General features: G+C 33.6%; 2 protein-coding genes across 2 annotated transcripts; one reads left to right on the forward strand and one right to left on the reverse strand.

Moving 5' to 3' along the window:
• The first annotated feature begins 14,314 nt into the window (after positions 1-14,314).
• Positions 14,315-16,418, forward strand: LOC145626745 (uncharacterized). The gene is made up of 4 exons (XM_081679218.1): positions 14,315-14,700; positions 14,796-14,902; positions 14,991-16,032; positions 16,149-16,418. The coding sequence occupies exons 1-4, from the start codon at positions 14,605-14,607 to the stop codon at positions 16,242-16,244; spliced, it is 1,341 nt and encodes a 446-aa protein (XP_081535344.1). The 5' UTR covers positions 14,315-14,604; the 3' UTR covers positions 16,245-16,418.
• Positions 16,419-17,185: 767 nt separating this feature from the next.
• Positions 17,186-24,139, reverse strand: LOC145626746 (peroxisome biogenesis protein 12-like). Its single transcript, XM_081679219.1, has 10 exons — positions 23,918-24,139; positions 22,418-22,523; positions 21,687-21,835; positions 20,772-21,021; positions 19,509-19,618; positions 19,347-19,421; positions 18,143-18,229; positions 17,928-18,014; positions 17,636-17,773; positions 17,186-17,412 (listed from the first exon to the last, which is right to left on the reverse strand). Exons 1-10 carry the CDS (start codon positions 24,023-24,025, stop codon positions 17,341-17,343), a joined length of 1,182 nt encoding a protein of 393 aa, XP_081535345.1. The 5' UTR covers positions 24,026-24,139; the 3' UTR covers positions 17,186-17,340.
• Between the last annotated feature and the right edge of the window lie 1,857 nt (positions 24,140-25,996).

Consider the following 25,996-nt stretch of genomic DNA (forward strand, 5'->3'; position numbering starts at 1 on the left):
TGTTATTATGTATGTGTATATTATTCTAAAAAGCTTACAATATTATAAAGCCTTTCTTATGAAGATAATGTACGGACTACATTTCAAAAACCTTTTCTTCATCTCTTTTGAACATTCTTCACTATTTTATACCACATCCGTTTTTAAATACTTACTACATTTTTCCATGCACGGAGTTATAGGAGAAATTGAAGAAAGTAATAAAATATGGAGGTAGTGGGGTAGTTGAGAAAATAAAAAATTGTAAAAAGCAAAAGTAGTGGAAGAATAGGAGGAGAGATTGTATTATGTTGGATCCATTAAGTGTGAGAAATGAATTAAATATTGTAAAAGCTTTACAAAAATGGAAATGGGGCAAGTATTTGAAAACGGCCGAAAAAGGAAAGTGGAGCAATCATTTAAAAACGGAGGGAGTATTGTTATACTTGTATATTGAAGAGGATCAGATTAAATCTCGTATGCATCACTTGTCATTTTACCTCTCTTAATTAGGATTTTATTATGATAAACAAAATGTTATAACTAAAGTGATTATGTTCAGGCTTTCTTTTATTATTTCGGGTTTAGTTTTGATTTTAGAAGTAAAACCAGAATGTTGTTTATATCTGAACATAATATTACATTTGACAATGGATAACTATTTCTTATAATAATTTAGGTATGGTTAGAAGTACATAACTTGTAGGAAACCTATATCAAAACCCATAAGTTATAATGTATTATATTAATTACTAATTAATAAATTGTTAGTAACTAAGGAAATTAATAATGAAGTTTATTCAAAGGGTTTAAGGGTTATGACTTTTCATTGTTTGGAGAAATTTCTTTCTAGTTGAGTAAAGTACTAAAAGCAAATGAATGTTGCAAAGGAAGTAGATTCTATCAAATACAACTAAGAATATATTCTTATAGTGGAGAAGAGGGGACCCCCCTAAATAGTTCTTTGCCAAAAACACTTACATTGATAATTTGATAAATAGTATAAGCTGGCAATTGTTCATTGCTCAACTATAATTTTCGATGATGCCAGTCTAAAATGTCATTTTTATCATCAATAATTCACTTCATATTGCTTAGCATAAAATGGACTGATTGTCTATTTCAGTCCACATGAAATACTTCATTGGATGGTGATAGTCTATAACTTTCTTCTTTGTTGTTAGTTGACGGTTTTGTGTATTTACAAGTTGTCTTGAAAAGGATTTTGTCGCGAGTTTTTAAATAATAGTCCACATCTTTATTTTAAAACAGTTGTAATATTATACTCTCTACTTAATAATCCTTCCGTCCCTAAATTACATTATTATTTCTAGCATTTATTTCTCACACTATTGAGAGAAGTAGAAATGTAATTTAGGAACGGATGGAGTATCAATAATATGTCATTTAATTTTCATAAATTAATATAAAATATTAAATTAAATCAAGTAAATACAATTCTAAGGTTTTAGAAATTAAAAACATAAATACATATGGAACGCATAGAGAAAAAACCCTAGCCTCCTTTTCTCTCTTCTCTCTCCTAAACCTAGTCTCCATTGTCAATTTTAAAGGGGCTTCCATCGGATTTCACCGGTGGAAAGCCCCAATCTTTATTTTCTTTTAAGCCTTTTTGTTTTAGGTAACAATAATGTCTCCCTCGAAAGAAAGGGTTTATCAACTTCGAAATACAAGGTTTTTTCGATCTCCTTCGAAAGACAAGGTTTTTTGTACTCCTTCGAAAGACAAGGTTTTATTTGTGCTTAATTTGGTCTCCGGTTGTGCGGGGCTACTATTAATTGTGGCTCGGATTCGGGTTACGGAATCAGCACAAGAATTTACTTTCTCACAAAATTGCGAAGAGACGACGAATCCACTCAAAAAGTTGTTGAGACAACGAATCGAGAATATGCCGAATTGTTATATTTATGTATTTGGATTCTTAGCCCTTCCCCGATTAATTCTTGTTTGATTTTGTTAAATTCGTTTTCATTATCGTTCATTGTCAATTGTAGATGCCGTATGGCTTATATTAATGAAATTTAGTGTCCTTTAGGACTTTTTTCAAAAAAAAAAAAAAATAAATAAATAAAAATAAAAACATAAGTAAATAATTTAGGGAAAGATCATTAATGTAGTCAATGGTAGAGAAATCACACTTTAATTAGTGAAGGTTAATAATGTTATTTTAACTTAAATTTATAAAGAGGTGTATATTGTCTAGGGTATGGTTGCCTAAAAGCTAAAACTAAGCCGTTGTATAGAGGACATGTTCGGAAAAATATAGTTGTGTAGGAAGCTGTTAGCTGTGATAGTAGGTGTAGTTGTTAGCTGTCAACAAGTTATATGTTACCTATGAAGATAGATAATTTAGGCATAAGTGTATTTTAGGACTTCTTTGATTAAAAAAAAAAAAAAAAAAAAAAAAAAAAAAAAAAAAAAAAAAACTAAACTGATCAAGTAAGATTGAATTATAGGTTAATCAATCATTCTCCATTTTTTTTTATTGTATAGTAGTTCACCAAATTAAATCTTAATGATATAATTTTTCTTTGTGTTAAGAGCATCGTAAAAGAAAATTTATATAGACTATTCTCATACGATTATTTTCAGTTAAGTTCAGCTCTAATAAGTTCAGTTTAGTTCAGCTCTAATAAGTTCAGTTCAGTTATTTCAGCTTCTAATTTCCTTCTCTTATCAAATATTCATTTCAGTTCAATCAATGAGAACAGACCGTGAATTTTATTTCATGTATTGAGTAACACTTTAACAAATTTAGTCTAGTTGAGATCTATACCTTATGCTGTCGTTGCCCTAATACTTATAGTCAAATACTCAAATGTATTACTTATGGTATTAATAAGTTTTGAGGGACCAATTAATGTACTCAATATTGCTAGACATAATCAACACCACATTATAACTTGTGTGAAGTTTCCACCGTACTAATTGTATCTTCTTCTTCTTTTTTTTTTAATTAAATTTTATTTTATTTTATATTTATTTATTTTTGTTGTTGTAAACTAAGGGCCTATTCTAATTGACTGAACTGAGCTGAACTGAACTGAATTGATCTTATTAGAGCTGAGCTGAACTGAACTGAATATTTTATAAGAGAAGGAAATTGGGACTCGAACTGAACTGAACTGAACTGAAAATAATCGTATCATAACAGGCCCTAATTGTATATTTGTATCTAATTATATTATGAGTAAGAGACTAATTTTGAGATGGAACGGTAAAACTGCTAATCTTTTGTTCGTTCATTATTAGAGAAATGAATTTAAACCTTCTTATTAGCATGAAAATTATCTTGTTTAACTTGCTTGCTTCACAATTTTTCAAAAGAGAAACTAGTGTGTACCCTGGGCGATGCCCCGAATTGCTATTTTTTATTTTGTACATCATTAATTTGATAATTATGTTCAACGGTTTGTATAGCTAGTGTATGATTCGGGTGTTACTTCGAATGTTACTTTTTTTTTTTTTTACCATGTATATATTTTCTAATCTTGTGAATAATAATTTTTTTTTTAAATAACCTCTATTTTTTTGGGGGGTTGGTATACGTGATTAATCCATCTTATATGAATATATGATGGTATGTGATTTTGCTGGAGTATGTGAGTGAGCTTCTCCCATACTACATCTCCATGGAGATAAAGAAACTCCATGGAGATGAAGAAAAGCCACTAATGGCACAATTTTTTATTTAATTTTTTTTTCTACTCTCTTGTGTCATGAGATAAGATATATTGGTTTTCCTTGTGCCGTGAGATGAGGTTTTTATATTGGTTCTCCTTGTACCGTAAGACAAGGGTTTTAACTGTTTTAAGTGTGGTTTGCTTAGAAAAACCAATATTTGATTGGAGGTCGGTTTTGCTCAAGAAAAAAAAACCAAAATTGTTACTTTTGCAAGTTTGAAAAGAATGATGTTCCTGCTTATTTGATGATTGATGGGTTCGAAAAGCTAATGAATGTTCTCATCATTCAAAAAAAGAAAAAAAAAAAATGAAGGCGAATCAACCACGTAGTGCATCTCATCGACTTCAACAAAGTGAAGAAATTGAAGACGACATCAACAGAGTAGTGCAATTCGATCGACTTCAACAAAGTGAAGAATTTCCAATCGTGATGTCTGTGTTACTGCTGTTACGATTGCGGGAGGGTGATAGAGATATAAGATATCGGAAAATATATGCGTGTTATATTTTCCGTAGATATGATTACTTGATTAGAGTAATAATATAGCTAATATTATTAATGTTAAGATGATATCTAGTGAATATATCTTTAGGATATAAGTTTATGGTAGTTTATCGTTTAGAAATATTGTTTTCTATCTTATAATGTTAGGTATTGTATAAATACTTAACATATTGGTGAATATTAAACAAGTCATTCAATTCTCTCTATCACCCTAATTTTTCATTTTGACACCTTACTTGTAAATCGTTTATTTGTATGCACTCCAAGTGAGAATATATTCTTGTGATGGAGGGGAGGGGACCCCGTTGAATAGTTATGCGATTTATCTCAATTTGTATTTTTAAACTATTGACTTTTTATTATTTTGAATATGAGTGTAATTAGAAATAATAAAGTTCAAATATATTTACAAGTATCTATCCATCTATCTATCTATCTATCTATTAACTTATACTAAAGGCGAATAACCAATGACACTTATCATTACTTTGTGAAAAATTTTCCCACCTTTTTCACTTTTTTTTTTTTTTTGCAAAATCTTTAAGTAAACTATTTATATTTTATGATATTTTCTTTTATTCCATATATACTCAAATATTTCTGCGTATCTTTTATATACTTTGTATTTGGTAATATTATTGTCATCTATCTTTAACTTATACTAAAAGCGAATAACCAATGACACTTATCATTACTTTGTGAAAAATTTTCCCACCTTTTTCACTTTTTTTTTTTTTTTTTTTTTTTTTTTTTGCAAAATCTTTAAGTAAACTATTTATATTTTATGATATTTTCTTTTATTCCATATATACTCAAATGAAATATTTCTGCGTATCTTTTATATACTTTGTATTTGGTAATATTATTGTCAAAAAATCAAAAACATTTAATAATCGTGCATTGCACGAGATTTTAACTTAGTTTCCTTATAAAAGGGTAAATGTTGATGTTTAAAGGTTTTGATGATGAGGAACTTAAACTACAGCAAACTCATTTAATAAAGGTTTTTCAAGTGTTTGTTTAGTTTAGGTGAAATTGATCTTGGAGATGGAAGAATCTATTAACTTATACTAAAAGCGAATAACCAATGACACTTATCATTACTTTGTGAAAAATTTTCCCACCTTTTTCACTTTTTTTTTTTTTTTTTTTTTGCAAAATCTTTAAGTAAACTATTTATATTTTATGATATTTTCTTTTATTCCATATATACTCAAATGAAATATTTCTGCGTATCTTTTATATACTTTGTATTTGGTAATATTATTGTCAAAAAATCAAAAACATTTAATAACCGTGCATTGCACGGGATTTTAACTTAGTTTCCTTATAAAAGGGTAAATGTTGATGTTTAAAGGTTTTGATGATGAGGAACTTAAACTACAACAAACTCATTTAATAAAGGTTTTTCAAGTGTTTGTTTAGTTTAGGTGAAATTGATCTTGGAGATGGAAGAAGTAACTGAAACTAAGAAGACTTGAAGAAGTTCTTTATTTAAGAAGGTTATTCGAAACAGAAGAAGAGTTCCCTCACAGGAACTGAGTTCTCTAACAGGAATGTTCCTTCACAGGAACTTGAAGATGGCTGGCTAAGATCTTTGGTGGAACTTAGTAAGCGTGGAGCGCAAGTAATCCTACCAGTACAAGAGCACAGCGCAGCAATGTCTTAGTCAAGATTTTATCTCCTAGATTCATTGTTAAATATGTTAAGTAGGATATGCATGAAGTCTATTAGAAGCGTGGCAAGTTAGCTTGGCAAATAAATTAAAATCGGAAATGATAAAAGATAGAATTCGAAAAAGATTTTTTTTAAATTATTATTTCTTAAAATCAGTTTGTTAAAAAGATATTATGCTTTTTAACTCAATCTTTCTATCTTATTTTTTGGAAAAGATTTTCTTCTAATGATTTACATAAAAACCGTGTGAAAAGATAAGTTAAGTTTAACTTATTTATCTTTAAGAAAACCTACTTTCTATACGAGTAATACTTGTATAAATAGTAGAGAAGAAAAGGAGGTTAGGTTTTTTGTGAGTTTATGTGTGAAGAATTTACAGAGCTATAATAGTGTAAGTTTGCCAAGCTTATCATCTTGTCATATTAGTTTCGGGTTTCATCCATAGCTTGCCTATCATATACTAGGTGTTTGTACTTGTAATTAGTTTGGGTTATTTGGGTGTGAGTGATTTTGTTATCATTGCATACAGAGAGAGAGCTTCTGTTGAGAAGTTGGAAAGCCTGTACTTAGGTAGTACGAGGGAGAGTCTAAGTGTGGGACTTAGACTGGGTAGAATAGAGTCCTATTCTGTAGCAAGTTTGTTCAGGAACTTGTGAGTAGAGGTTTGATTATAATAGGTTGTAACTTGGTGTTTGCCCTATTATAGTGAAATTGTTTGTGTTCGAAATCCCTAAGGTAGGGTCGAGGTTTTACTTCTAGTTGGGCACTAGAAGGTTTCCTCGTAAAATCCTGTGTGCATTGAAGTTCCTATTTTATTCTGTTTTATATTCAAAAAGTAGTCACTAGGAACTCACCTACAATTCACCCCCCCTCTTGTAGTGTTCGTCTCAACTAACAGTAAAGTTTAGATATCATTGTGAATTAATGAGAGTAACATCAATTTTATATAATAGAAAAATTGCATGCTACTTAGGGCCTGATCACATTTACTGAACTGAGTTAAACTGAACTGAACTGATTGGAGCTGAACTGAGCTGAAATGAATATTTTATGAGAAAGAGAAATTAGGAGCTGAACTGAACTGATTGGAGCTGTACTGAACTAAACTGGATTGAACTGAACTGATTAGAGTTGAACTAAACTGAACTGAAATTAAGTAAATATGAACATACCCTTAGTACTCGTCATCCCCTAAAAACCCATTTTGATTTTCTATAGAAAATAAAAATCTTTTCCAACCATTCATTCAGTTAATTCCTTCCCCCCCCCCCCTTTTTTTTTTTCCTATTCCTTTTACCTACTATACATATACTAAAATCAAATTACATCAAAGCACTTGATTATCCATACATACACTTTTTGTTGTTATAATTTGAAATAAATTACTTGAGCAAGAAAAAAAAAGGGCACTTTAATTGGCAAAGACGCGAAGTAGAAAGATTGAACTAGAAGAACTAAAGAAAAAAAAAAAAAGAGGTAGAGTAACAAAATTAAAAAGCTAATTAACATGATTAATGATAATTAGGTGGATTTTCAACAATCGAGAGGGAATGTCTACAAGAATAAATCACAGCCGTCAAATTGGATGAAAAACAATTGAGATCACGTGATTTATACGCGACAAATTAGGGGACCATTGACGACGGTCCACACTCCACTTAACTTTGGATTTATTTTTATTTAATTTATGTATGTTATTGTGGTTTTCTCGTCAGGTTAAAAGAATTGCAGGGTCAAGTACTTGTCTAATGCTTGTTTTCCTCCTTAGTCCTTATCTTATCACACACCTAACAATTGTATCTAGGGATGTCAGTGGGGCGGGTCTAGTAGGAGACCCGCCCCATCCCCGCCCCGATGGGGCGGGGATGGGTATAGCTTTGGCGGGTCGCGGGGCGGGGATGGGTCTAAAATCCATACCCGCCATGGGTGATGGGGCGGGGGTGGATTTTAGGCAATACCCGCCCCATCCCCGCCCCGCCCCGCCTGACCCACCCCATCCCCGCCCCGCCCCGCCTGACCCACCCCATACCCGGCCCAGCCCCGCCTGACCCATCTCATACCCGCCCCATACCCGCATTATACCCGACCCATATGTACATATATCATTAATTTATTTATTATGTATATAAAAAAAAAAAAAAAAAACTAATTAATGAAGTTTCTGGAAAAAGCCCACACACTCTCAATTTCTCATTCTCAAACTTTCAACCCTAGCCGTCACACACTCAGGCTCACTTTCTCCTCCATTTCTCACTTTCTCCTCCATCATCTACAGATCTACTCCTTTCCGTCAAAAAAAAAAAAAACAGATCTACTCCTCTCAGGCTGTCACCTTACTTCCACCTTTGAGGCTGTGAATCTCGTCGCCGGTAAACGAAGAATCTGACCAGAATTTCTTCCAGGTAATCTCTCTAACTCTTTCTCTTTTTTTTCCCCCAATTATTTTTTCCCTTATCATTTTATCATATGAAAAATAAATTAAATAATCAACTAAGAAATTAATTAAGAAGCCATTAGTTTGATTATGTATGAGTTCATTAAATTGATTTGCGTCTGTGAGTATGTCCTAGACTCCTAGGTAACAAAAACATTTTTTTTTTTATGAAAAATAATTTGAATAATTTGCTATTATGTTTGATTACTTGTTTTTTGAGTTGCATGTGTCTATTTGCATTTTATTTTGTATTTGTATTTGTATGACGATAATTTGTATTTCTAGTTGCATGATATAGAATAATTTGTACTTGTATGTTCAATTATGTCTACTGTTAACCATAGATGTTGATAATTTCAAAGTATATGTTGATAATTTGTATTTGTATGGGAAATTGGGAGGTTCAAGGGTTAGATACTCCAATCATCATCTTCCCTTTCATTCTCTTCATTTGCACCAGAAATTTTACAGGAAACACTCAACTCTGCGTCCTTCTTCATTGTAGAAGAGAAAGAGAATTGAGATTGTCAATTTTTTTAAAAATAAAAAATTTGGAGATTATTTAAAAAAAAATAAAATAAAATTGTGGGGTTGATGTCCTTGATGATGCGTGATGGTCTTATTTATATGCAAGATTAACTTGGTAAAAAAGGAAAGTCATATAGATATTAGGATGGATATTATAGGATAGATATTAAAAAAGATTAACTTGATGATGCGTGATTGTCAATTTTTTTTTTTTTTTTTTTTTTTTTTTTTTTTTTTTTTTTTTACAAAAGTTTTGTGTTGACTTGTTGAAAGTAGTAGTTTAATTTGTTCATGAATTGACCATTAAATTACTGCAATTTGTTTTTAGGGGAGAATGACATCAAAGAATGACAATAATGCTAGTGTTCCCACTTCAGCTAGTAATACTCCAATTACATTGGATGACGATGAAAGTCCCATGGAGACTAATTCCGATCCTTCTGTCCTACCAATAACTAGTAGGCATACTTCAGCAGTGTGGTCTGACTTTAAGAGAAAGAGGGTTGGTGATGCAGTAAAAGCTGAGTGCAACCATTGCTCTAAGCTACTTGCTGGTGGGTCGAAAGCAGGAACTACGCATTTGAAAGATCATTTAAAAATATGTCCAAAGAGAGTATGTCAAGATATTCGACAATCAAGATTGTTTGGTACACAAAAAAACTTGAATGATAAGAATGAAACGATGACATTGGCCCCTTATGAATTCCACCAAGAAGATGGAAGAAGAGACTTGGCGGAGATGATTATTTTGCATGAGTATCCAATTAGCATGGTTGAACATATGGGTTTTAGAAAGTATAGCAAGACACTCCAACCTGGATTTAAAGTGCCATCTCGCAACACAACAAGAAAAGATATTATGAAAAGATATGAGCTTGAGAAGGAGAATGTTGCAACCTTGTTGAGGAAAGCAAAGGGCAAGATTGCCTTAACTACTGACATGTGGACTGCTGACAACCAGAGAAAAGGTTATATGGCGGTCACCTCACATTTCATTGATAATACATGGAAGTTGCAAAGTCGGATCATAAGGTATTGTTTTCTAGTTACTTATAACTTGTTTATTTTTTTGGTTGCCTTTGTATTGTTATAGTTTTTTGTGTGAGATTTAAAATGAAAACATACCTTTATACTGATGTTCCCTGGAAAATATCATAGTAATTATAAGTGATGATGATAGGTTTTTATTTGTCAATTTCAATGGTGTTGATAGGTTTTTATATGTCCCTGCCCCTCATACTGCCGAAGTCCTTGCTGATGCATTGAAAGAAAGCATTCAATCATGGAATCTTGATCTTAGGTTGTCTTCTATAACTGTGGATAATTGTTCGACTAATGATGCAATGATGGAAATTTTGAAAGGAGTGTTTCCATATAGCTCACTTTTATTGCGAGGTGATTTTTTTCATATGCGTTGTTGTGCTCACATTTTAAATTTGATTGTTCAAGATGGTTTAAGTGCTGTGGTATCAAATGGTGTTCAAAGGATTAGGGATAGTGTTGTGTTTTGGACTGCTTCTGATAAGAGAGTACAAAAGTTTGAACAAGTTGCTAAGCAAATAGCTCCTGAGTGTACTAGAAAGTTAGCACTTGATTGCAAAACTCGGTGGAATTCTACTTATGAAATGCTTTCTATTGCTATTTGTTATAGAGAAGTGTTTGTTGTTTTAAGTGCAAGAAATAATTTATATAAGAATCCACCGACACCTGAAGATTGGGAAAAAGTTGAGAAAATATGTGAACATTTAGAAGTGTTTAGTAAAACTACCCTTAACTTTTCAGGAACAAATTACCCCACTGCCAATCTTTATTTTCCTAAAATTTGTGCTTTGAGAATTGCTATTTCTGGTTGGCTTTTATCTCCTCATGATTATGTAAGGAAAATGGCTGACATTATGTTGCTGAAATATAACAAATATTGGGCTAATGTGAATGGTTTAATGGGAGTGGCAACAATACTAGATCCTAGATACAAAATGGCTCTTATTCGGTTTTATTTTGCAAAAATTTTTGATGAGCATGACTTTGAAATTGAGGTTGGTAGAATTAGTGATCTTCTACGAAGATTGGTTGAAGAATATGGCTCTAAGATCGGTAAAACTCAAGGTAGTAGTAGCCAACAACCTTTTGATTTGGGTAGTAGTAGCAAAGCCAATGAAGAGGCCTTTATGCAAGAATTTGCAGAATTTTTGCAACAAGATAAGGATCCAAGTAATGAAATTTCTGAATTGGATAAGTATTTAGATGCTGCTAATGTGCCTCTAGTCCAAGATTTTGATATTCTTAATTGGTGGAAGACAAATGGAGGCACATATCCCATTCTTCAGCAAATAGCACGAGATATATTGAGCATTCCTGTTTCTACTGTTGCATCGGAGTCCGCATTTAGCACAAGTGGTCGGGTTCTTAATCCTTATCGTAGTCGGCTTTTACCGGAAGCAGTCGAAGCTTTAATGTGTACTCAAAATTGGATATGGGCTACTCTTAAAGGTAGATAGCTAAAATAACATTTTATTTAATTACTACTATTACTATTATTATTATTATTATTATTATTATTATTATTATTATTATTATTATTATTATTATTATTATTTTTTAATTAAGTCACATTGTTGTATTTGCAGATTGTGGAGAATTCAGGAATGATGAGTATGCCAAATTAGTGGGTGAATTAGAGGAAGAATTTGAAACATGGGATATCGATTCCGGAACAAGTGGAGTTTGCACCGAATAATGGATTTCTTATTATGTATTTTAATATTTGTAAACTTGTAGTATTTTTAATTTTGGACTTTGGACAATTTGAGTTACTGTTATTTTTTTTTTTCAATATGTGAAGTATGTACTGCATTCTTTGTATTTGAGTTGTACGCTGCTGTAGTATAGAATTTTTTTTTTTTTTTTTTTTTTTTGGAATTGATTTAAATATATTATTTGTGGTGGATTTCAGGTGGGGATTTGGTGGGTATGGGGCGGGGATTATGTGGGGCTAAAACGGGGATGGATATCCACATGGGGATGGGGCGGGGGTGGTTTTGAAGTTAGACCCGCCGGGGCGGGGATGGGGAAAGTTTCCAGACCCGCTGCGGGGATGGGGGTGGGGATGGGGATGAAAATGGGAGGCGGGGATGGGGATGGAAATGCCAAAACCCGCCCCGCCCCGCCCCGTTGACATCCCTAATTGTATCCGTGATCCAACCTAAAAATGATCCAAATTGAAAAAAATGTACGGAGTGTTTTTTTTAAAAAATTAAATATATACTACATCCGTTAACTGTATGTGCAATTTAAAGGTATGTTTTGAGAAATATAAAAAATTTTAAATTTATGGATAATAATTAACAGATAGTTTTATGGAGGAGTGTTAATGAGCCTAGCTAATCTGTAAACTATTCGAGTTCAGCTTGAAACATTTAAGCTACATTAGGAATTTAGGATGATATGCAATGGGGAGTAATGCCATCTTTGATTATGAAATGCTCAACAAATGTGTCATTCAATGTCTTAAGGAAATACACTAGTAACTCTTACAAAAGAGAGTTCCTAACATTTTGAATTTTTTTTTCCCATGTCACAGAGGGGTGGGGCCGTGGGTGAGGATCGAACTAAATGTCATAATATATGTAACGTCAAGTATGTAATAATTTACTAAGGGTCTGTTTACATTTATTGAACTGAGCTGAACTGAACTGAACTGATTGGAGCTGAATTGAACTGAGCTGAACTGATTGGAGCTGAACTGAACTGAATATTTTATGAGAGAGGGAAATTAGGAGTTAAACTGAACTGAACTTATTGGAGCTGAATTGAACTGAATTAAACTAAACTGAAATTAAGTAAATGTGAATAAGCCCTTAAATATCATTATATATGTGGCGTCAAGTATGTAACAATTTCTTAAAGAAGGATGATTGGATATTTGGATGAAGTAATAATAATGCGAAGTATACTCATGTTGAGTACTTGACCCAAACAATTGGTTGAGTACTTGATTACCCACAGAAAAAAAAAATGGCGACTAATGTAGTAATGTTATAGTCCATTCTAGCAGTTAGCAAGCGTGGGGTGTTGGATGGTGGAAAAGGTAGTACGTTTAGAGATAGTAGTGTTAGTGCCGTCATGCTAGGATTCAATCATCACTGTGCTTTGTCTACCTACCATGGAATGGACCATGGGAAATGACCAATGCTACTTATAATTTTGGACTTGATTACATACGAAGTACAAAATATTACACTTTATTATAAAATGAGGATAAAATTATTTTGTTGATCAAGATATTACACTTTATTATAAAATGAGGATAAAATTATTTTGTTGTTCAAGATAAAATTATTTTATAAAACATTATTATAAAACCTAAAAAAAAAACTTTAAAGAAATAAGGATTGGGCTTTCTCACCGGTTAAAACCGATGAAAGTCCCTTCAATTTCAACAATGGAGACTAGGGTTTTGGAGAGAGGAAGGAGAGCGGAGAGAAAATTTATACAATTATTAAGTCTTCAAATTTCCTAATTCAATTCGTTATTCTATTTTTTTAAATTATATTTTCAATTTTAAAATTAATATGTCATGTCCTTTTTCCTTTTTTTTTTTTTTTTTTTGCTATATCCCGACATAAAATTTATTTCCAACCCCATTTTAAATTTTTTTGTTAATAAGGAGCAGGAAAAAATTACATGAAAATTAAAATTTAAACAATATTTTTTTTCTTCAAATGGTTAATTCTGAAAAAGGGGTAGGAGATTTTGGTAAGAAAACCACGAAAAATGAACTACATTAAGCATTTGCGAGTTGTTTGTCGAATTTTTTTTTTTGTATAATATGGGTTAATTGTCGCCTGATTTTTTTTTTTTAACCAAGTTGTCGTTTGATGTTAGCTTTTTTTTTTTTACCAAAGTGTCGTCAGAGCTATTTTATTTACCAAGTTATAGTTAGGAGTTTTTTTTATTTATCAATTTGGTATTGGCATGGAGCACTTAATCATCTCATTTTCTCTCCAGCGAATTTTACTCTCCTCCAAAATATTTACAACATTAATTGAATCTCCAATCCTCCTCATTAAAGATTAATTCCCAAAATATACGACAAAGAAATTACAATTGAAGCTTTACACGGATGGATGTCAACTAGCTTAATTAGAATCTTGGGGGTAATATCCAAACAAATTTCGTCTATATCATTGCCCTTGTCTATTTACACTAAAAAAAATTACAACTTTTGAATACATTTGTATTGTTTGTCGATTAGTATGTGGACGGTAGTTTTTTTACCAATGTCAAAATCCTAGCTCCGCACCCCTGATTATAATTCTCCAATTTTTACTTATGAGTTATGATGGGCCTAGCTCGTTGTATTTCTACTATATCAATAAACATCCAAAAACAAAACCCAAAATTAATAGCCCAATACAACACCCCACCAAAATTATAAAAATAAATTACGTGATACAATCGAGCTAGCAACGGCTCAATAGCTAGCCCCTACACTTTTCCAACGGTAATATTTCTAAACTCAAGAAAAAGACAATTTAATCCTTCAAACTCACAACCCCAAAAACCTTCATCTCCTCCAAAACCCCAGAAATTATTCATCTTCATTCAACTCAATTCCTCAATGAAAAACAATGTAATTCTTCTTCTTTCTTTCTCTGAATCTTAATTCAGATTATCCTCTTCTCTGGGTCTTCACCATTTTACTCTTTGAAACACTGATCAAGTTACAATTCACAAGTTCTTAACTTTATCAGTAGTATCAATCAATTCTGGATAAAATGGGTTGTTTTTCCACCTGCTTTGGCAATTGCAAGCGCTCTCGAAGACGTCGAAGACGGCACGGGAATACCAACCAGTCTTCCCTTCTTCATCATGTATGTTCATTTTAAGGGGTTTTTTCATCTTGTATTTTGTTTGATTTTGTTTTTGTATGAATTGAATATTGATTCATTGTTTATATTTTTATCAGCTGCAGACATATGAATCTGTTGAAGGTTTTCAAGTGCCGCATTTGATTAAAGAGCAAGAAGAAGAAGAAAAGGGTGAAAGTCAAATTGAATTTACTCCTGATTCAAAGTAAGTTTTTTCATATTGTTCTTGTAATTTTTTGTTGGATTTTGATACCCAGAAAATTAAATCATTTATTGGATTTTGTATTGTTTAGAGAAGAGAAAATCGAGAAGGCGAATTCGAGTGAGCGGAAGAAGGTTACATTTGATTTGAATGTGAAAATCTATGAAGATTTTCGAACAGAGGAAGAATTGGATGTTGATTTCGAGGGAAACGAAGAGGAAGAGAAAGATGAGAGAGCAGAGATTAAAGAAGAGAAATCGGGTTTTGGTAGTCAATGTAATTCAGATTCAAGCTCTTCGAGCTTATTTTCTTTCCCAACTGATCATCGGTATCGAAATTGTAGGGATAGTGATGATGAATTTGATGAATTATCATCTGATGAAAGTGAAATTGATGATGATTATACTGAGGATGATGAAGATAATGAAGTAGAGAGTGAAATTAAGAGTGAAAATCAGTTGAAATGTCAAGAACAGTCGTCAGAATCTCTGTTTTCTCTGTCTTTAGATTCGAGAAAACAGGGGTTTGAGTCAGAAACAGGGGATAAAGAAGTGAATAGCCCAATACCAATCAAGAATTCATCTATTAAAGACTCGAATTCGAGTGAATTTGATGAAAATACTCGTAAATACGTCGATTCTGTATTAAACCCAGTTGAGAATCTGAGTCAGTGGAAGTTTATTAAGGCAAGATCAAAGCTTGCATCAAAGGATCAGTCTCAAGCAAAGGAGAATGTGGTTTCATCAGGCCAAGATTTCAGCTTTCCTGTGAAAAAGGCGGTTGTTTCAGACCGAGAAATCGGGGTTGATACAAGCCTTTCTAGCTGGCTAATGTGTTCAGAAGGAACACACAAGAATAACAGCAGAAGCAGCTCAGTTTCAGTGGGAAATTCACCATCTGACAGAAAAACATGCTCCTGTTCTCCTAATAAATTTGAAGATAGACCTATATTAGGAGCTTTAACTCTTGAAGAGCTAAGGCAGCATTCGGCTACTTCCTCGCCGAGGAAATCGCCAAGCAAGAATCCTGATGATGTCCCCATCATTGGAACTGTTGGAAGTTACTGGAGTCATACAGAACAGACAACTAATTCTGGGTCAAGCACAAAAAGTACTAAAAGCAGATTCAGAGAGGTTAGTCTGACAGTATAACTGTCTTTGATAAATTCTGTTACATGTTACAATAATTGTTGGATTTTTTTTTGCTTAATGTCTTTGATTATTGCTGTGAATTGGTGATTTGATTGCAGAGTGCCGAAGTGATTTGGGATGCAACACCATTCGAAACGAGGTTGGAGAAAGCACTTGAAAAAGAAGGCAGTGGTGAACAGATTGTAGCAATGTGATGGAAAGAAATGCTGTAAAACAGAAAATGTAGGAAGAAAAAACAAAAATCTCCCCCATCCCCAATTCTTTATTTATTTGCCGTATTAGTGTGGTCAATTGACCATGTCTAATACTGTGTGATCTATTGTAACTACTTGAATTTGGTTGTGTGAGTTGCAATAAAATGTGTGTTGATTTTTTGAAGGTCCTATTATCCTTTATTTTGATTAAACAGCTGAAACATAATCTAGTTAAAAGTGGGAATACGTGCGCGATTCTGATCATTGAAGATTTATGCAATTTAGCTTACAAATATATCCTATATCAGGGTCAATTTGAGGAAAAAAAGGCTTTAAAATTGGAAGAACAATGTGTTATATATTGAGATTTAGTGACACATTAGGTGGTACAGAGTGACAGTAGTCCAGATGTGAGATATTCAAGTTTATTTGCATCTTGTTTGTGAAGTGTTATACATAAACTATGAAGTGTCCAGAACTTCAAATTTGTGAAGCATATTTAGAAACCAATCCTAATGGTTCAGTTTATAAATCATCATCATATATCCAGTAAACACCCTGTTGTGTGTACTCATCCCAATGCCTCTCCGAATACAGATTTTGGCCGGGCTGGTTTCTTTCAACTCGAAGGGGTTGCCTTGGTTATTCTCTTCATGCTAAAGTCTATACCTGCTTTCATGCATCCGTCGGACAAGACAAGGGGTTTCCTAATGTTGGTGATTGCAATGGTTCCTATACTTTGATGATACATTGGCAAAAATTCATTAGTGGTGGTTATTATTGTTTTACGTAGGCTACAGATGTGATTGCAATGGTTCCTACAGATGTTCATTGTATCAACCAGCAACAACTTTCGCTGTGGTCTCTCTCACTAAACTACACATACTTTGCCAGTTTGCCTCAAACATAAATCCAGGACTACAAATACAAAAGGAAAGAGATTTACACAAATCTATATCTTTATAAAATGCAATATTTCGGGATAAAACTATTTACAGCATACCACTTAATGAACACTGAAACATCTTTCAGGTCAGAAAATAAAAGAAACACGGCCAAGATAAGCACATTGGCAATTACCATGTTTTCACATAGTCTACATGTCATGGAAGAGCCGTCTAATGTCCTCGACTTCAGCAGGGATGAGTGTGACTGGGCACCGCTTATACTGCAAAAGCATCAGCCAAAAGGTTAAGCATGGATTCCATAGTCATGATATACCACACGAAAAGAAAGCCTAAAATATCAAGTTCGTAAAAAAAAAAAAAATAATAATAATAACAGGAGCTCTATACTGGAAATGTATTTCAAAACAGCAGACAAAGCCACAAGTCAGTGTGTCAAAACAGAATCCTGACATCTGAGAAGCAATGCAAGGGTTCAAGCCTTACCTGAGAAACATACTTGAATATGCAACCATAACAGAAAACAAATCCTGATACTGTAACAACTGAAGGATTTGCACGTCTTTCCGAACACAAAGGACAAACTGTTCTGTCTGATGGCAGTGGAATACCCTCTTTAGCCGCCTGTATAAAGTAATTAGAAAGCCTAAAATTCACAATAGAGGAAAAATGACCAACTGTAAATTTGGGTAGACAAGCACTCTCCTTCCATAATTTTTAGGGGAGGGGGGATGATGAGGGGGAATGCTTAGGATGTAGGTATGAAGATATTGCTTACTTTTGGGGCTGGAGGCGGTGGTGGTGGGGGATAAATTGTCGGTGCAGACATCCTTTCCTCTGCTGACTGGTACCACCACTCCATCATCTACAATCATGATCATTAGGAATGAAGGACAAAGATGATCAGTCATACTCAACAAGGCTAAGCTTCTCTAGATTAGAGCTTCAAAATTGTCAGATCACAGTCATAACACTTAACAGGAATATATTTACCTTGAATACAAATACGGCAGCAATTAAGCCTGTCTGTGAATAATCAAGTGCTGCATACATACAGCTGAGCAATGCTCCTTGCAATTTCTGAAACATCATGCATGACAAATCATGATCACGTAGTCAGATGTAGATCAAAAAAACTAACACAACCACTTCACATAATTTTTCAATAGAGCAAAAACAAAAAAAAAAAAAAAATTCAAAATCCCATATACACAATGTCAACATAAAATTACCACAATAGGTGCCATAAATTACGTTACTCTGACTCTTCATTTCACCTTAAGTACCGTGTTAGATCCTCAACAATTTGACATGGGAACAAGCACTTGACACTATATCTTAGGATCACAAGAACAAGGAACCTTATCATGAATGAGTGGAATTTGCCAAGTCCAACACTTGCACATGTGATCATATCCAACATAAGTATGAGAAAATATTGAGTAACATAAGTGATGAAAAGCAACATAAGGAAAATTGTTTTCTTTTCTTTTTATTGATTCAACTCAAACTGAAAAAAGACAGAGGTAAGAGTGTTGGTACAATATGTGCCCTAGATTCTTCGTGTTTTTGAAATGGATGGGGTACTTTGTTAGCTGTAGCATGTTGATTTCTCAAGCCTTGTATTGGAAAACATGCCCTTTGAATGTTTAGACGGTATTTTACAGGCTATATTCATTTTGCAATAGCTCCGAAACACTTGAGCAAATGAGCAGAATAACTTTTTGTATTTGAATTGGCTGTTTAGGATTACTGATTGAAATGTGAAAACTAGAAAGTGAATGCTCCTGATAAATGCATAGCTCAAGTTTCTTTTGCTGCCTTTTCTCTAGCTGCTTGAGGAGAACATTACAATGATTTCAAACAATATGAAATCTCGAGTGAACGAAACATATGGTATTCGTTTACAAAGGGAGAAAGTTACAGACAGTTGAAATTCAACGAGACTTTTCCCCCTTTTGAGTGACTGGGATTAGCTTTCAGCTACTGTCTTTAATGACTTAATTAGTTCATGTAAGCCTTTCTGAAATTTAGTAACATCAATACACCTCTCTAGCCACCCAATTCCACACGGACCACAGTCACCACTGCTCATAAAGTGGAAAAATAGATACAGAAGATATACTTGTGTATGGGTAGCAAGAGATTGTGCTTTTTTCCTCATCTGTAACTCCGTAAGTATTGGATAGAGCATTACCTTCAACCATGGAGGACCACGAAGTCTCTCACGTTCACGACTTCTCATCCTTGATATTCTTGAAGAAGCATCCATCTACCTTGACATTAAAAGGTTAAGCTCAACATAAGAAAATACAGAATCTCTTTCACTGATACAAAGACTCGTGAACAAAAGTAATACCAGTTCCTGTCCAGTAGCCCGACAGACTTGGATCCCTAAAGCATGCAATCCAAGAGAATAAAACCCAGTAGCATCCAACAGATACAATGTTTGATAAGCAAATGTTAATCCTGCATGTTGATAATCATTCACTTAAATGACTAACCAATCATTAAAAAGACCATAGTACAAAAAGTCCTTCAGAAGACAAATCAATGACAAGAATTTATTCTCAAACACAGAAACATTTCTACCATGATTGGAAAATATATTAATTTAATACTCACCTGACCCAAAAGCAGCATTGCCAGTATGATTATTAAAAATAATTGTAAGCATTACTACTATGAATATAATGAAGAACAGAAGCATAAGGCAAATTCATGACCTACACTGATATATTATTGCACAACTGCGCCTCACAAGAGACGTGTGTGTGTGTGTGTGTGCTTGGTGTTAGGGGGGGGGGGGGGGGGAAGGGAATTTTTTTTCCTTGTTCAATTCGTACATACTATATAGTACTGTGAGTGTACTACCTTAGGTTAACTAACTCCACCAAAGTAACAATAGGACTTCTAGTTCCCTTTCAAAGGGAATAAGATAAATACAAGCACATGGTTATCCATCAAAAGCCACCAAATTTCATCTTCTCCTGCCTTCCCAACCCCTTTTCCCAACTCACTATCCACCAAGCTCACAAAAACAGATATGTGCATGCACAGCGATAAAATACACTCCAACACAGACACACACATGCACAGTTCACATCACCATTGACAAGTCTCACAACCAGTCTACTAGCAACCATGCCCGCAGAGAGAGAAAGAGAAATGGATAGCAAATTCTCCATCATTACCCTCAGATAGCAAATTTTACCTCACATTGCACTGATTCGATTCATGTCCTTCAGTAATTTGCTGATCTTCTTCAACTTGTAATTGATGATAAAGGATAAAAAGCAGGTAAAAGCGCTATTAACAATGGCAATGGATGGCTATTATGGACTCCATTGATGTTCAGGGAGAGAAAAGTAAAAGTAGTTTTTGTTGGCTTTGAGGGGGCTAAAGGTGGTATTCAACAACGGATACCTTTTCCTAATACAAAAAAGCTAAATACCATAACATAGCAGGACAAACATAGGTGAACCATATTGACACTCAGAACAACAATAGATCATATTGACTTTTGTCGGTTTATAACGTGATCACATCCTTATCAGAAAATTACAAAGCAAAAAGCACCATCAAAAGTTAATAAGCAACTCAGCTTTTAGATATGTAGTACCTTCATGGCCAGTATGTATCCAGGGGTAACACGCAGCTATAATTTTCTTTGCTCCGTGCAAGATTCGTTCTCTTGATGACAGATCTTGATCTGAAGTTCTACTCTGATCAACTGGATTCTCTGCCACATCTAGATAGTCAGCATCATCAAAGCTTTCATCACCTGGTCCCCATAAGCTTGCACGCACTGCAGTTTCCCTTTCTCTGCTATATATTGAATGCAATTTTGACTTAAAATACGGTAACACAACCTACAAAGTTTTTTAAAAATGGAGAGAAACAATCACATTTTCAGATGCAAAGAATGTTCAATCCTTACAAAATTAAGTTTGTGAGGAACTAAAGAATTTTAAATGAACTAAAGACCCTCTAAAAGGATCAGCTAGTAAAGAATAACAAATTTCTAGGGCAAGTTTTCCATCTCATTTCATTTTGCCTTTTTTCTAAAATAAGGTATAAGAAAACTTTTTAATATTTGAATTTCCAAATACAACTCAATGGTTACGCCCATTTTATGTGTCGTGAGCTGTACGTCTCAGCACAGAAAGGAGAAATTCAAAGAGGATTGCAATCTATAATATAATTACAGAGTCAATTAATGAGATTTCTCCAAAACCTCAATCCTCAACTCTCATGATTTAGGTTTTTTTTTTTTTTTTTTTTTTTTTTTTTTTTTTTTTTTTTTTTTTTTTTGCTATAACCTCCAATTTTTTTTTATAACTTCCACCTCTCCTATTCTTTTTCTTTCTAAATATACATGCTACGTATATATCGTGCGTTAGCACAGATACATTCTAGTATATGACAATTTAACTACTTCTTACAAAAACTAAAATTACTCAGTATTTACAGTCAGTGCAGATACAGATGATTTGCAAAATATATAAATAAAAGCCAAACGTAAATGAAAGCATACCAGAAAGACAACAGAAAGGACTCTTTGGTGCTTTTCTATCCCAGAAAGCTGAATCCCATCTGTGGAGTTGGAATGAAGAGCATCTTTTTTCAATTTCAATCTTACTGTTCTTCTTCGCAAGCCATACAATGACTCTGAGAAAGATGCATCTGAAAACATACCAAGCAAGAGAAAAACTTCAGGGGATCCTAAGAAAGTAATGACAAGTTTTATAAAAAATAAGACCACAACAGATCCTTCATTATTAGGATGACGTTAAGAGGAATGAATGTCAACAAAAGTCATAGGAGTAAACGGTTTAATCTTACTAGTTACCACCAAGAACATTATGATCACTGTCCTAACACACTTTCCTTATCAATCCCCTTTTTAAAAGAACACAATCGCTTGAAATGGATCCTACATTAACTATTCTGGAAGTTTAAAGAGGTCAAGAATTCAACATATAGGTAGCCTTCCCCCTTAGGATCTTAAAATTGAGACTCAGCCCTATACATTGGCAAAATAATTGCTAGATCAAGTATATGTTAAAAAACAATCTGACACCAGATCAATGGGTCACTTCAAGATGGGCTCTGCAAGCAATGTACTTCCGGGGATTGCCAGATCAAGTATAAGTTCACACATATTTTAACACTTTTAAGAGAGCTCCAATATCCTTTTAAATTTACTTTATCATGTGAAAGCACATTGAAAGCAAGGAGAATGCAAAAATGTTATATAAAGATTACCCGTAGTTCTCATGCTATGAGTCTCCAAAACTAGCATCAACAAGGCAAAGAACTCATTCTCATAGTCCAACACTTTATGTAGAATTGGCCTTCTTAGAGCCATTACCTGTAAGATCACATACAATCAGACACTTATACTCATATAAACAAAGACAAGCAACACACCAATGAGTAGCTGGTCATAAACACAGAAGTAACAACAGAACAGTTTCTTCGTTAAATCGTCGTGGAAACATGTCTACAAGGTAGAATTTACAGAAGGTGCCATATTACCATGTAAAAAAAAGCTTGATCACGAATACATTGCAGGGACAAAAATGACCATAACATAATACCATGATTGTCCCCTTACAGAAACACCAGATTGACGCCATTCTTCAGAGCACTATTAATGGTGTATTGGTGTTGGAAACATTAAAGTGAATCAGAATTACAGCGAATTTTACAATGATCCAAAACATATTTTCAGTATAGGACCAAGTGGAAGAGCATGAATTCCACGAAAACCCATCAATCAAGAAATGCATGTCATGAAAGAAATTGCATTTGTACTTCCAACACCATCCTAATCTAACACATAGCACGACTAGTACCAGGTTGGACAGAGGAGGGAGAAGGATCAGTTTCTTATATTGATAGCCCAGAAATAGAAACAAGGTGGGGAAGTCAAGTAGTCTAATATTATTCGTGCCAAGTTGCCAACACTTCAGATTTCTCTGACACATGGAGAATATTAGCTTCAAAGCAACTAAAGCTAGTAATGTGTTCCCTAGTAATATTGGCCAACAAAAAGCACATTATTGTAAAGATAAACGAACACTTAATCCAAGTGATACCTCCATAGAAATAATCAAGACATATGAATGGTCTTATCCCCCTTGTATATCTTCACCTCAGTAGATAACAAAAAATGAAGTCCTTTAAGGCACTCTTTAGTACCCAATTCCTAAGAATAAGTGACAAACTACTTAGAGCAGCTACCTAACACCACCAGTAAATCATGTATCATAGTCCAAAATACCCCTTATCTTCATTCTTCGAAATCCACTGATAAATGATCTTCCTTTAAGCAAACATCGTTTACAAAATCCTTTGATAGATAGCTACCACCTATCATTATCTCAAAAATCCAACAAAATCAGACATTCTTTCAACCTTAATGTCATTTTTGCCACAAATGTAATCACAGCTAATAGATTGGGTCAATAATTGAAATTATACTAAAAGAATATAGGGTCAATTCACTCACTCGACAACATATATACACTACAAATTACAAGCACAATCTGTTTAATCTGATCAAATCATTAGAATTCAATCATCATCTCTAATACCCAGAATCTAACACATTTAATTAAAACCCATCAAAATTTAAACCAATAGAACACCTCAAAACAACAGTCACCAAATTTCAATAAAAAATCATCAAATAATAGACCCAGAAACAAGTAATTGAATAATAAGTAGAGATAATTTAAGCAAGAAAATAAAGAAGCATACGCCAAAAGAGTAAGTGAGGGCGGCGCGAAGACTGGAAGGAAGCTGCTGAGCAGCCGCCATCTCGAAGAATGTGGGGCGAGTGCCCTGCCCACCCACCTGGAACAACATCTTCAATCTCCGATGAGTTGGGGTTTCAGTTGATGAACAAGTTTAACGAAGCAATGGGTGGTTGGAGAAGATTGTGAAATTTTAAATGCTTAGGAAATTAATGCTAAATGTAAAATACTGTTGTCCCAAATAATTGTTCTCGACTACTTGGTAAGGAGGATCTGCTTTCGATTCCCTGTAACAACAATTGGGACTTTGGGAGGGGAATCCTCGACTGAAATCTAACCACTCAAAACTGATCCCGAATTCAGATTATTCCAAAGGGTAAACCGAGTGGAACACCAAAAAAAAAAAAAATTGTCTTTATTCATTTCACTACCTAAAATAACCCCCACAATTCTTCTTACTATTTGGCCCTGTTTGGTATTAGCTGATAGCTGATTGATATAACTGGTTGTATTAGCTTATTTGACTAGATGTGATAATTTTAGTTGGTTTAACTAGCTGGTTGTGTAAAAGTATTTACTCCCTCCGTCCCATAATTACAGGCAAATAACTCTAAAAAGTACGGTTTTTAAGGAGGATGGAAAAAATAGAGGAATATTGTATGGAAAAGCTAAAAAGTGAAGAATGTTGATAAAAAGTAGAGAATATTGTATGGAAAAGTTAAAAAGTAGGTAATGATTTTTTAGGTATGTGTGTATTTTGTATGAAAAAGTGAAAAAGTAAGTAATGATTTTTTTGGTATGTGTGTAAGTTGTATGGAAAAGGTAAAAAGTAAGTAATGATTGGGTGTTATTTTTAGTAATAGGAGGAACATTTTGGGACACCCAAAATAGTATATTTGCCTGTAATTATGGGACGAAGGGAGTAATAAATTACTACCAATGACTATTACATGATTAGTCTATTATTTTATACGGAGTATTAAATCTAGTCAATTTTTTTTTAACTATAGTAATTTTTTTTTGAGAAAACTATAGTAATCTTTAATTCTTAGCTATCCATACAACATGTTAACTTTCTTAACAAAACCTAGCTCTTTGGCCTTTGAAGTAACAAACTTCATATGTTTTTTTTTTGTTTTTGTCATATCAGATCAAAATCTCTCACAAGTCAATTCAACCAAATTTACAATAGATATTTTAAGAGTAGGGAAGAAGGATAAGGGAAATCTCTACCTTTAAAATGCCCCTAATATGAGATTTAAACTCCGAATATCAAGGTTGGAAGGCTCAATCCTTCACTAGAACAAAGTTTGTTCGGTAAGGTAACGTAATAGCTTATATGCAAAGTGATTGAACTGGAATATAGTGCTCGTACATCAATGTGTATATGAAGCTAAGTAATACGGAGTACTATAGGATCATCTTATTGGATCTCAAGATTATACAATCAAATGAAAATTAGATGGTGATATTTCAATTATCAAAATTGTATGGAGTACAATCAAATGAAAATTAGATAATACACCCGGGTGCACCATGCACGGGTAAACAAAAAAAAGGCGGAAAGAAAATAGTAAAGAACATATCTATGTTTGACAAAGAACATACCTTTAATATGTTCTTTGAGTGTGATCAGTGTGTTCTTTGAGTATAATTATATGTTCATTACATTATAACTTATGTTATTTAACATATATATGTTGATAAACATATACTACTGTAGACACCCATTTGTGTCTCCCCAAAACCAAACCCGGTGATGAGTACCTTTCACGTTGAATCAGAATCGAATGAAACGAAAGTGTGGAAAGGTCTAGTGTTGCGGAAAGTTTTAATTTCTTTTCTGTTCTCTCTGTTTTTGAAAACTTATTTTAAGAAAACAGCCAATCCAGTTTGGTTGGTCCATGATATGGGTCCAATAGTAGTGTAGTTGGATGGGGTTTGAAAAGACCTTTCCAACGATATATTATAAGCCCAATTCCGATGAATATTGAGGAAGTTATGACCAATTTACTAAACTGGGCCCGGTTTGAGCTTTATGTACGGCCCAATGATCTTGGGGAGGGCCTAATATGATTTATCA

The sequence above is a fragment of the Chenopodium album genome, chromosome 4, assembly GCF_948465745.1.
Source record: "Chenopodium album chromosome 4, dcCheAlbu1.1, whole genome shotgun sequence".
Taxonomy (NCBI): domain Eukaryota; kingdom Viridiplantae; phylum Streptophyta; class Magnoliopsida; order Caryophyllales; family Amaranthaceae; genus Chenopodium; species Chenopodium album.